The 13,312-nt window shown below is 40.8% G+C and overlaps 2 protein-coding genes across 3 annotated transcripts; one reads left to right on the top strand and one right to left on the bottom strand.

The window, feature by feature from the left end:
* The first annotated feature begins 1,285 nt into the window (after positions 1–1,285).
* LOC133444690 (E3 ubiquitin/ISG15 ligase TRIM25-like) lies at positions 1,286–3,763 on the top strand. The gene is made up of 6 exons (XM_061722562.1): positions 1,286–1,967; positions 2,185–2,280; positions 2,498–2,731; positions 2,820–2,976; positions 3,055–3,099; positions 3,182–3,763. Exons 1-6 carry the CDS (start codon positions 1,386–1,388, stop codon positions 3,709–3,711), a joined length of 1,644 nt encoding a protein of 547 aa, XP_061578546.1. The 5' UTR covers positions 1,286–1,385; the 3' UTR covers positions 3,712–3,763.
* Positions 3,764–4,519: 756 nt separating this feature from the next.
* Positions 4,520–9,864, bottom strand: slc15a5 (solute carrier family 15 member 5). 2 transcript variants are annotated; one of them, XM_061722560.1, is made up of 9 exons: positions 9,400–9,864; positions 8,970–9,192; positions 7,263–7,432; positions 6,696–6,916; positions 6,415–6,601; positions 6,059–6,247; positions 5,827–5,958; positions 5,632–5,740; positions 4,520–5,547 (listed from the first exon to the last, which is right to left on the bottom strand). In XM_061722560.1, the coding sequence occupies exons 1-9, from the start codon at positions 9,749–9,751 to the stop codon at positions 5,418–5,420; spliced, it is 1,713 nt and encodes a 570-aa protein (XP_061578544.1). In that variant the 5' UTR covers positions 9,752–9,864; the 3' UTR covers positions 4,520–5,417. The 2 variants fall into 2 exon arrangements, 1 of the variants encoding a protein (XP_061578544.1); XR_009782734.1 differs by having other exon boundaries at positions 5,530–5,547; positions 6,059–6,290.
* Positions 9,865–13,312: the final 3,448 nt, after the last annotated feature.

Consider the following 13,312-nt stretch of genomic DNA (forward strand, 5'->3'; position numbering starts at 1 on the left):
TAGTATTGAAAAAAAAACAGTTCCTCAAATCGTGTTTTCGTTTAAAGGTATAGTTTGTAATGTTGGAGAGCTAGCAACTAGCAAGATTTGAAAGTGGCACCTCCGCTAAGCCCCCCCCCCCCCCCCCATATTTTTGAAAACGATTACAGACTATACCTTTAAGGGGAATGCTTCTCCACTGTCTGCATATTTACACCAAAAGTACATTTATTGTGAAACTACGGTATGTCGTTTTAAAATGTAAAAAATTACAATATTCATGTTTTATTTCAAAACTTAACAAATGAAGACAAAAAGCTGCTTGTGTCAGGTGTCTATTAGCAATATACAATATCAAGAAAACACTCACACTTCAGGGATGTGCAGAGACCTTTGGAGGGGCAGGTGCTGAAATTTAGAAAAGGGACACATGGAACACGACTTTAACACTTTCCGACAATAACTTTGTTACATTTGTTACTTTGTTACATTGCAATAATTGTAATTATTGTAATACCTGCTCTGAACTTCTTAAACCTTACCCACGAACCACGTATTATAATAACAAACTAAAACTAATACTGAAACTAATGGAAAAATACAAAACTATAATAAGTCTGGATACCCACTAATCAAAACTAAAGAAATGACAACATACATATCATCCATACAACATAAATAACTGGTACATATGTTTCCTGCTGTGTTCTTTGTTATCCAGCTGGTGATGGATCTACGGCCTTTAGCACCTCATTCCACTCCTTTTCCCTCTCTCTCAACCTCCTCTCCTTACAGGCATGTCTGCACAATTAAATATCCTGATAAATAAAATAAAAATCTGATGCACATGATGCCCACGCACGCACACACACATACACGCAGCCAAGTGGGGGATTGCAACTTAATTTAAATTACTTTAAATTAAAATCACATGATCTCTAAAACGGTGGACAAAAAGAGGTAGAGAGACGAGCAGCTGCATTTCTATGGTCACGGTGAATGAGTGGCACGATAGGTCCACAATTGAAAATATAAATCTTTTTTTTTTTTTTTTAAAAGCCTTTGAAAAAAAAAAGGCCTTTGACAGAAGGGCAGTTCGGGCATCTGAGCAAAGGGGGCGGATGCTTGAGCACCCTCCGCCCCCCCTCTGCATGTGCATGGTTAAATACAGTAATTAAACTTCACAAATCGGTAACTAAAATGCGCTCATACGTCATAACTTTCAGACATGTCAAAAGGAGCAAAAGCTTGGAAAAAAGTCTCTCTAAACTCTCCCCGTCTCTTTTTAAAATGTTGGCATTAGAACAACGATGGGAAGACTCGACGCTTGGGCCAGTCCCACTTCTTTTTTTAAGTTTCGTTTTCAGAGAAAGTGAAGTGAAAAGGGAAAGCGTGCAGTGAAGGATATGGCTGAAAAACAAGATGCACCGTTTTCGATATCCTGCTCTATTTGCTTGGACGTGTTGAAGAAGCCTGCGACTCTGCACTGCGGCCACAGCTTCTGCATGGGCTGTGTGAATAGCTACTGGGACCAGGAGCATAAAAAAGGTATTTACAGCTGTCCGCAGTGTAGAACCTCTTTCAGCCCAAGACCCGTGCTGAACAAGAACACAGTTCTGGCTGATCTGATAGAGAACATGGCAGAGGCAGAGAGAGCCACCCCTCCTGGGACGGTTGAAATCAGTCCAAGAGAAGTGGAGTGTGATTTCTGCACTGTGAAGAAGCTGAAAGCTGTCAAATCTTGCCTCGTGTGTCTGGCCTCTTACTGTGCCACACACTTACAGCCCCACTACGAGTCAGCTGCTTTCAAAAGGCACAAGCTGGTGGAAGTGTCAGGCTCCTTAGAAGAGAAGATCTGCTCCAAGCATGACAAGCTGCTGGAAGTCTACTGCCAAACTGATGACCAATGCATTTGTCTTCTTTGTGTGATGGATGAGCACAACGGTCATAGCACTGTCTCTGCTGCTGCAGCAAGAAAGGCCAAACAAGTAAGGATATTTATTTTTGGTCAACTTTTCAAATTTTTTGGTTATTTAAATCTTTTAGGAAAATAAATGTGGAATTCAAACATCAGTTTCCAGTTGGGTGAAAAGGTTGATTATTATCAATAAACGGTGTCTTATTTGTGTAAATGTATATTTTCAAAGTTGATCACAATGTTTTACAGGAGAAGTTTATTGACAATTAATCTCATTTAACTTTCAGCAACAATTTGGAAAGAAGAAACAACAATACCAGAAAGAGATTCAAAATAAAGACAAGCAGCTGCGAGTTCTGAAACAGAAAATGAAAGCATTGCAGGTTACTTGCCTTTTATAGTCAACATATGCTGTAAATTCAGTTCATGTTTGAGTTATTCAAATCAAATCAAATCAAACTTTATTTATAAAGCACCTTTCATACATTAAATGCAACACAAAGTGCTTTACATAAAACAAATAAACATAAAACATATTCACTGGTTTCTTGTAAAATAATTTCTGATTCCTCCCTCCCTGTTTTTTATTTTAAATGTCAGAGTTCTAGAGATGCAGCACTTGATCAAAATGAGAAGGCCTATGCTGAAATTGTCATGATGGCAGACAAAAGGCGCTCTGCTGCGAAGGAGCTGATCATAGATCAGGAGAAGGCTGCAGTGAGTCGAGCTGAGGCCCACGTGGATGGACTTGAGAGGGAAATCAGTGATCTGAAGAAGAGAGAGGATGAACTGAAGCAGCTGTCTCTGACTGGGGACCATATTCATTTCCTCCAGGTGAGAATACAAACTAATGCACAACCTACAGTAGTGTATCGAGTTGTAGTTTATGTTGCCCTTCTCTTTTTTTTTTACTCTTTTTCAGCACTACAAGCCCTTGTTTGACTCCACTGAACCTGATGCATCCTCTGATTTAAGTATCCAACCACACACTTCTTTTGACTTTGTTACAAGAGCTGTTTCAGACTTAACAGAACAGATGGAAAGCATGGCACAGTCGATTGAAGAACTCTGTGTGAAAAGTAAGTTTTATAATAATCAATACATTTAAAAACATTTATTTGAAGACATTAAAAAATTTTTCTTATTTCTCTTTTTAGTTGACGTTGATCTGAATCCAAAGACCAGACAGGAGCTTTTAATGTGTGAGTTGTTTGTGTGACGCAGTTTATTTGATTGAGCTGCAAAGCTTGAGCAGGATCACTGAATAATACTTTGACATTTCAGATGTGTGCCTCCTCAGTTTGGATCCCAACACTGCATTTGAGAACCTGTTGCTGTCTGAAGGAAACAAAAAGCTGACCTGGATTAAAAGAGCCCAGAAGTACCCATTCCACCCAGACAGATTCACCAAATATGACCAAGTTCTGTGCTCTGAGGGTTTGAGCTCAGTTTGCTACTGGGAGGTTGAGTGGAAGGGGCCCAGGGTTGAAGTTGCCATGTGTTATAAAGGAGCAAAGTTGGAGGAAAATTCCTTTGGATGCACTGACCAGTCCTGGTGCATTTCTCTTTCAAATGCTGGGTGCAGTTTCTGGCACAATGAAGTTAAAACCAGAATACAAGTTCCCTGTTCTTCTCCAGTGGGTGTGTATCTGAACCACAAGGCAGGAAGCCTGTCCTTTTACAATGTGTCTGAAACTGGTCGGATGGAGCTCCTCCACAAAGTTCAGACCACATTCATCCAACCTTTGTACCCTGGCTTCATGGTCTCCAGAGGATCCTTCATAAGGATAATCACACCAAGGTCTAGAGAGTAGGCTGTTAGAGTTGCAGAGATTAAAAAATAAATAAATAAAATTATATATAATTGTATAGTGTATATAAAATGATATATATATATATATATATATATATATATATATATATATATATATATATATATATATATATATATATATCAGCTTGTGTAGCAGCTTGTGTGTGTGTGTGTGTGTGTGTGTGTATGTATGTATATATATATATATATATATATATATATATATATATATATATATATATATATATATATATATATATATAAGCAAGAACCAGGCTCATCCAAACCACCCGCACAGATTCACCCACTTCTACCAGGTTCTGTGCCGAGAGGGCCTGAATAACAACTGCTACTGGGAGGTGGAGTGGGATGGCGGCATCGTGGAGGTGGCCATGTCGTATATAAGGATAAGCAGGAATAGCGCAGGGAACGCTTGCTGTTTTGGTCACAATGAGATGTCCTGGAAGTTAGTCTGTGCTCCCTCCGGTTGCACATTTTGGCACGATAATCTCCATAAAGGTCATATTCCTTCCGGCTTATTCCTGCAGGGTAGGCGTGCACCTTCAGTATGACCAAGGAACGCTGAGTTTCTACAGTGTTTCAGACCGAGAGAGGCTGACACTGCTGCACCAAGTCCAGACCACCTTCACTGAGCCGCTCTACGCAGGTTTTTCTGTTGATTTAGGCGCAGCGCTGGAAATATGCAATATTTAAAGCAGCTCAAATTAACCAACAGTTATAACAGCCTGCGCATTTATTATTCAAGGTAGAAATACCATGATAATTAACATATACAGTTTACATGTCTGTTTTTATGACAGAGACATTTAAGATCTATACAGAAATCAATAGGTAACATATTCGCAGGCTTTTTGTGAATGTAAAAAATCAAAGAGAGAAATACAATTAATTTCTTTTAATGTTTTCTTTCTGAACTCTCGCTGCACCATGACATTTTAAAAAGCTTTCCAAGTACTTATTTTATTATATCAGGTATAACATTCAAGACCTGTTGTAGCAAAGCAAAGTAAACAAATAAGAAGCATAAATTGATGATTTTTTTGCAAGAAATGCTATTACTAATGACGTGATATCCAGTTTTAGTAAGTTAAATGACAGGAAAATCAGATATGCTTTAAACATGTAGAGTCAAACATTTCAAACAGCTAAACCGTTTTGTACCAAGTCAACAATATTCGGAAGTTTTTGACCTTAAAAACTTTGAACACCTTTCTGCTGGTTAGAGACAGGACTGATTAAATCAAAATGTTGGTTACACCAGTACCTCCGACACTGATGTAATTCACTGACAGGATAAAGAAATGACATCACGGATCAAAAAATAACATTCAAATTTAAACCGTTATGTTATTACTGTTAAAATAGACATTTTGGCTGTAATTGACTGAATAGATACTTTTTTCCAATAAGTTCAGTCACTGGTTAAAGGAGCTGTGATTGACATCTTTATGTTTTTTATTTGATTTCCAACTGAACTAAAATGAATTCACTTGTATATGAATGTTTATTCAAAATAAAGTTTTCATCACACACTTGTTTAACTACAGTATATGTTCATTTCCGGTAAAAGCCACAAAAACATTCACATTTCATGGATTCTCATTCTTACAAACACTCATGTTGTCGATATCTGACAGTAATGTGCAGCGCCAGCGCCGCTTGTTGGAGCTCTCTCAGAGGAAGCTGTCAGAGGACAGAGTCAACGGAGAGGTGTTCTACTGTGTCGTAGAAGCGCAGAGTGGCCTTGTAATGCAGCAGCTTCTCAGTCAGAGGGCTGGTGGTCAGTGCTTTACCCTGCACGCTCAGGTCTACATACCTGGACAACAACCGGGAGCTGATGAGAGGCACACAGAATTGGCCTGAATGTGGGTAAATACAGTAGAAACAGATATTACTGTACCTGTACGACACTCTCCAAAATACCAGAGTATTTAGAGCCATCAACGTGGCCAAGAGGAAGAAGAATACTTCCAGGTTTCCTTCTTGCAGGGTGTTTGGGTAGAATTTACCTGATACAAAACATCCGCATCAGAACATGCCAAACATATCAATATTTAAGAAAACCATGCAATAAAGGCTTTGTTGTCATTTCCACCTCCAGAGAAAAAATACACCAGCTGAACGATGAAGGCTCCCAAAAAACAGCCCCCTCCATAGGACAGAGTGAGGAAGTGCAGTGATATTCCTCTGATGTGGCTCGGGGTCAGCTGGAAGGATATGAGAGAACCTGTCCAAAGAGGAAGTGGTGTCACCAGTTACTATTTGGACCACTTGCACTTTATGGATCCAAAGTCTTTGAGAAAGGAGTTACATAGTATGAAACTCACACGCAGGGGTGACGAGAGCCTCGGCCACACCGAGTAGGATGTACTGAGGCGCCAGCTGGAAACACGGCATCGATGACACATGCAGAACCTTCCCAGAGAGAGTCTGCTCCACCAGGGGGTAAACCCTCCTGTGCAGCTCCAGCAAACCTGCCACCAGGACAGACAGGGTGGCGCACGCATGGCCCAGAGCTGGAAGGGGAGGACGGACAGGGTGGGGTGATGAGAGAGGGGGCTGCAGAATTGGGGGGGTTGTGATTTTAGACGGAGAAAGGGAGCGAGAGAGACATAGGGACATTTAGGTGAAGATGTTAAAAGTCATGTGTGGACTAGAGGGAGTGTGGAGGGGGAGGCAGTACTTATGACTTTGGCAGGTGCCGGAGGAGTTTTCTCCATGGAGAGGAAGCAGGTGGTCACAAACTCGATCAGCGGGGCCAGAAGCAGCAGAGGTAGGATGCTGATCACATTCATGGCGCCGATCGGCAGCAGAAGGACATCCAGGTGAAGGTTGGAGTTCATCGTCTGTATGTAGTACCCAGAGGGAATCTGTAGCAAACATATCCTTAATCTCTTTGCATGTCATAAAACACAGGATGGACCGTCTGTCTGGGTTCGTGATGAAGGTTTCTCAGTGACCTGCCTGTGTGACGCAGGCTCTGTACAGCAGCTGAAGTCCATACAGAGGGAACAGCTTGGTCAGGACTTTCACGTTCTCCACGTGTGTCTCGCTGTACCGTCCGCCGTTGTTCTCCTTCGCCCGGTCCAGCCAAGAACCCACATCTCCACTCAGGTGGCGACGGTGGAGGCAGCACATCCTGAGAGAGTTCAGAAAAACTCCCAGTGTGGTCAGCAGTGATCCACCTCAGAGCAACCACGAGACAAAACAGCGTGAGGTCTACATTTAAAGGGATTGTGACATGAAAAACACATTTTTCTTGATTTTTTGTGTTTAGTTGGGTGTCTTGACATCAATTACACCCAAAAAAAATTATTGACAGGAAAGGGGGAAAAGGACGCGTTTTTCACTGCGCAAAAAACACCGTCATAAGAAAAGCCAGGCATGGAGTACGTTTTTCTTGTTACACCCTTTTAGACACATTTGAGGGATATTGGCCAAGACTTTTAATAGTGTTAAAAGCATGTTATGTCACAATACCTTTAACACGTGCATCTTTTTGATGTCTAGGTTTCTTTTAAATTGTATTACCTTTATTTGGTTTGTAGGTGAGTTTGTTGCGCATCATGTGAATAGCGATGAGAGCCAGCAGCACGGAGGTGAAGGGAATCAGGAAGCCCAGGTTCTGGGCCACAGACTGCTGGATATAAGCGATGCCCAGGAACACAACGGTGGAGTTCAGGTTCACCAGCCAGTAGAACCTTCATCAGTGAAGCAAAATTTAAAGTACCGGTAAGTCAAGAATTTTACTGATTACAACTGAAAGAACACATCAGATTTTTATTTTTTTAACTGTTTTGTCAGTCTGTCCTCTGCTGTGTTTCAGTATGTTCTCGGGCGTCTTTTCCAGTTTTCTTTCTTTCTTTCATGATTCTGTCTTTATCTGTTGTTTCTCTCTGACCTCGGTTTATACCGGTTTTGCCTGCCACCTGTATGCTGTCCACTTGTGTTGGACTCTTTCTGAGTATAATACCGTAAATGCAGTGGTGGACAGTAACGGAGTAAATTTACTTGAGTACTGTACTTAAGTACATATCCAGAGGATTTTGTACTTTACTTGAGTATTAGATTTCTTTGGTACTTATTACTCTTACTTGAATACATTTCCAAGACAAATATTTTTACTTTTACTCGAGTAAATTTCTAGGAAGGCTGAAAAGTACTCGTTACTTTCAGGTCTGCTCTTTTTTCTTCTTCCCTAAAATCCTATTGGACACAAGCTGTTTTTGTCAAAGGAGGAGACCTATCACAGTGCACGCTCTCCACTGGGATGTACGTAAAGCGGAAATACGTCAAGCCTCCTCAAAACGATACCGCCAAAGTAGCCTGCGTTTGTCAAGACAGAGCCGCAACAATTAATTCAGAAAAAATATAGTAATTTACTGATGTGGAAAATAAGAAATTTACTCTTACTCTTACTCTTACGTTTACTTAAAGTAAATTTAAAAGCATTTACTTTTGGATACTTAAGTACCTTAAAAAGCAAGTACTTTTCTACTCTTACTCGAGTAATATTTTGACTGAGCTACTTTTACTTGTAACGGAGTAAATTTTGACCAGTAGTATTTGTACTCTTACTCAAGTACTGGGGTCGAGTACTCTGTCCACCTCTGCGTAAATGTATTATTTTGAATTTCTAATTCTATTTCTGTTTTTGTATCTGTGTCATGTTTTGCTGAACGACCATGACAATAAGAAGTGGTGCAGCTTTGCTGCATAGAATGGTCAGACAGTGACTAAAAGTGTATCTGAATGGAGAGTTTGAGATATGTTTTCACTGTTGTTCGTCTTTTTTTTAGCAATATTATGATTAGATTGTTCCAATCTTGTTGAAGTTCAATTTTGGCAAACCTAAAATGGCAAAGCACGGCATTTGCTTAATCTCCAAGAATCCCCTCTTGATAAAACCGACACAATTGTTCAATTTTTCATCTTCCTGGTGTAACGTCAGGGAAATGCTTACTGCTGTCCACGCTTTGGTCCATGAGTGTTCATGAGAAATTATCTGGAAAATCTAACTGGATTTCCAAGACATTTGCTGTAAATCCAAAACATGCACTAACACAAAAGGTATTATTATTATTATAAAACATTTTTAACAAGTTAAATAGCTTACCGGTAATCTTAAATAGGGAAAAATAAGTGTTCTCTTATATTCTGAGATCCATCAGTCACCAGGAAGACCCACTGAACTGAAAATGACCTCAATAGTGAGACTAATAAGCAAACTTCACCCACCAGTTGAAGAACGACAGGAGCTGGTGCTGGTTGTAGGCCTGCAGGCTGTAGGCTCCCATGGGACAAAGGATGGCCCGGATTCCGCCGATGCCCAGCGCAGCGGCCAGGAGGCCCATGTAGAACAAAATCTGCTGCTCCCAAGTGTCCAGCTGGTGGGACATGTGATGAGTGTCGATGTAGAAATCTTCAAAGGGGAACGCCACCACTGGCAGCATGGTCGTGCCTGCAAGAGGGTGGAGTTACACATGGAGGTCACAGAGGCATCTAGTTACAGGTACATGATTGTTCATTGGCTTTTTCTTCGTTTTACAAAAAATCTCTATATAAAACATAAAAAGAGACATAGCATCTTAATGGCACATTCCATAGTATCCATGCATTGTAATAAACATACTGTACACTGCAAAAAATATCGACTCATGTCTCTTACCAAAGAAATGAAGAAAAGCACACAAGTAGAGCACCTTAGTCCGTCCTAAAAACGTTTCTGCGAACCACCCGACCAGAACAGGAGTAAGGGTGCTGGCTCCTATGAAGCACAGGTTGACTGTTGCGGCCAGGTAGTTGCCATAGCCCAGCTTCACAGTGCAGAAGAGAATCATGTTACAAACAATCCCAAAGAAGGTGAACCTTTCACACAACTCCACAAGCAGCACACAGATGATAACTTGGAGCTTCTTGCGAGATTTCCTCGGCGGTTTCTGATGAACAGACAGAGTTTGGGATATTCTTCGCATTTGACTTCTGCCCTCCGGCAGGCTCCGAGGTTCCCCTGCCACCATCCCACCTGTCCGGAGAGATGGCCGCTGGGCTGCTTCGTTGGATGACGGGTATCAGCACTGAAGCAGACCGCTCTGAATGAGAAGTGCCGCTCTTGTACGACGTGCACATCAGAGGCTGGTCACAGTCACAAACTGGTGTGACTCTGGAGCTGGACGGCAGACACATAAGACCCACCTGCCTTCAGTGTGAGCTATTCGTTGATTATCCTGCAACATTTTCTTACTCAGAAGGACGCCCTACGGGAATCTGACACATCATGCAAAATTGTATCGAGGAGGAGGGATTGATGGGATTCATTTAGAGAGCATCCCAGAATTTTTTGAATGTTTTTTTCCAATTACAACTGAGCCAAGTGATTAATCACAGTTTAATGGTACATTTAGCGTTTGTTCCCCTCAGCCCTGCATTGTTTCTTGTCTCGTGAAAGAAATTTACATAGTAAATAGTTTATAGTGTTTTTTTTTGTTTGCTTGCTTTTATGCATGGTGAATAATCATTACAATATTATCACTTTGCCTAGTTATTATAAAGCAGCAACGAATATACTCATTATCACTGCATCTTGCTTTAATTTACTTTGACTGTAAGACTGACATGATGTAAAATGGGTACTAAATAAACACAAACAAACAAACAAATAAATGAATAAACCTATTGGCTGAGGATGGTGTTTTTTTTTATTTGATCATCTGTCATGTCTGACCATGTTGAATTTTGTTGCAGTGAAAACTGTGAAGGTAATTATTATTTGCGTTTAATAATCTCGTGGCCTGCCAACTACAGTTTAAACACAAATACTTAGGTGATTAATCAAACTTGTTACCAATTATCGCATCGTAAACTGATCAAACTTCATTAGGTTATAGAGGGTTTCTGGTTGTTCAAGGAAAAGTAATAAAAGTGACATGTACAGGGAAAGGTAAATGAGGTCAAACGTCAAACCTTTCCTCGAAGCATGTGAAAGGTTAATCACGCTAATGTCATCCCATCCTGCTGAGCACCGTTGACACCTAAATGATCAAATACATTTCAAAAATTAATTTTAAACTAATTTCCTGCAATAATAATAGTTAGAGAAGTTGAGCATCGAAAACCCCCCTCCCCAAAAAAACCAACAAAAAATACAGTAGTCAAATGGAAAACCCTGTGCTGCATTTAGGGGAGACTTTGCATACTCTCTCCAAATGTTGCATCTCCATGAGACAGCAGCTCTTCGCTGTACGAGCTCATTTCGGGAAGCATGCTGGTAATTAGACTGATACTGTTAAGCAGGAGGGAAAGAGTGCATTCACAGGTTAACTTCAACTGGCTCAGAGGAACCAAATAAACAACTTCTTATTGCAGTTATCTGACTGTCTGAAGTACAAAGCGCTGATTTAGCTTAAACTGAGCACATTAACAGATTAAAGAAACATATTCAAACTCACCATGAATCTGGCTGGGTAATGACAGTAGGTAAAATTCAATTGAGTTTGATGCCCATATGCCTCAATTCATATACATGTTTGAAGAGTATTTCTTTGTTGTAACGAGGCTCCTTGGCAATAGATCTTAGAATACTGTTCAAATATAAATTTATACGGTTGGAAAGCCGGTTTATCTCCCTCTAAATCTCCCTTTATCTTATCTTATCTTATCCTTTATCTCCCTTTAAATGGTAACAAGGAACATGCACTAGTGGAATGAGGAGCAAAGCTGAGTGTGTGGGTTGCGCCCCTGAAAAAAATATTAAATATTTTCTGCCAATGCCAAACAACTTATTTGCTGTTGCTATTGAATCTTCCTTCAGGTACCCTCAGTTGGTGCCAATCACTTGCCAATCAGGCACCTGAACATGTGGAGGAACATAATGTTCAGCAATGAGTCCAGATTGTACCTACGGCAGTCGTATCATAGGGTCAAAATGTGGAAAAGACATCTTTTGGTGTCAGTGTCATGGTATGGGGTGGCATCTCCCTCACTGAAAAGACGAGGCGCGTCATCATTGGAGGGAATCTCAATGCAGAGAGATATTGAGATGAGATTCTACAACCAGTGGCAGTCTGGGACTGAACTCTATCCTCCAAGAAGACAATGCTCACCCCCACAGAGTGGGTTTATCAGTCCTGACTTCAACCCCATTGAAAACTTGTGAGATCAGCTTGGGCATGCTGTCCTTGCTAGAGTGACCAACACAACCACATTGGCTGACTGCCGGCAAACGCTCGTGGAAGAATAGGATGCCATCCGACAGCAGTGTGTGACCAGGCTGGTGACCAGCATGAGGAGGAGGTGCCAGGCTATTCTAACAGGAACCACTGAGGTTCCTGTTTGTTAAATTGATAAATTGATAAATTGTGTTGTTTGTTTAATCTTCAATCATCCAATCCACCAAAAACCAACAAGAGTCAAAGTTGTGTGGCATTGGCAGAGAAGATCTGGCAAATTTTTCATGTATATATATATATATATATATATATATATATATATATATATATATATATATATGCCCATGAAAAAAAAAATTTAATAAAAAAAATTAAAAATACCGGTACTCACTCATCTTCTTCCGCTTATCCGTTCCCGGGTCACGGGGGCAGCAGTCTCAACAGAGATGCCCAGACTTCCTTCACCCCAGACACTTCCTCCAGCTCTTCCGAGGGGAGTCCGAGGCGTTCCCAGGCCAGCCGAGAGACATAGTCTCTCCAGCGTGTCCTGGGTCTTCCCCGGGGTCTCCTCCCGATGGGACATGCCTGGAACACCTCCCTAGGGAGGCGTCCAGGAGGATCCGGTACAGATACCCAAGCCACCTCAGCTGACTCCTCTCAATGTGAAGGAGCAGCAGCTCGACTCTGAGCTCCTCCCGGGTGACCGAACTCCTCACCCTATCTCTAAGGGAGCGTCCAGCCACCCTGCGGAGGAAACTCATCTCGGCCGCTTGTATCCGTATATATATATATATATATATATATATATATATATATATATATATATATATATATATATATATATATATATATATATATATATGTATGTATGTATGTATGTGTGTGTGTGTGTGTGTGTGTGTGTGTGTGTGTGTGTGTGTGTGTGTGTTAAACTTCAGACAAGTGTGCCCAGACCTGTGACCTTGGTTTATATCCCATAACATTTGAGTTATCTATGGAGGTGAGAAGTGAAAACCAGTTCCACCTCAGAAGCAGATGAAGAATCAGAACTGTAAGACCTTAAGTGTATGAGTTGCATTGTTAATGCTGGTAGGTGCTGAAAATGTAAAAAAAAACACAAGACATTTATTTTGCCATGCAGTGACTGACTTGCAGTTGTCTGTACTCGTTGAAGTAATGACATTGCTGTGACCTGCTAAGATGCCATGTTACCTATTGGCAGTTCAATATCCAATCTGAGGCATGAAAGCAGTCTGTAATGACATACATTTTTCTTCAATGGATAGGGAACATAATAAGAACTGGATATGAACTGGATTGATAAGCAGAATTGATAATGGCATTTGTATGAATAAAATCTCTATATTTTGTCTTTGTATTGGTGGACAAGGTTGAAATGAAAACTATTTTGAC

The sequence above is a fragment of the Cololabis saira genome, chromosome 5, assembly GCF_033807715.1.
Source record: "Cololabis saira isolate AMF1-May2022 chromosome 5, fColSai1.1, whole genome shotgun sequence".
Classification (NCBI taxonomy): Eukaryota; Metazoa; Chordata; class Actinopteri; order Beloniformes; family Belonidae; genus Cololabis; species Cololabis saira.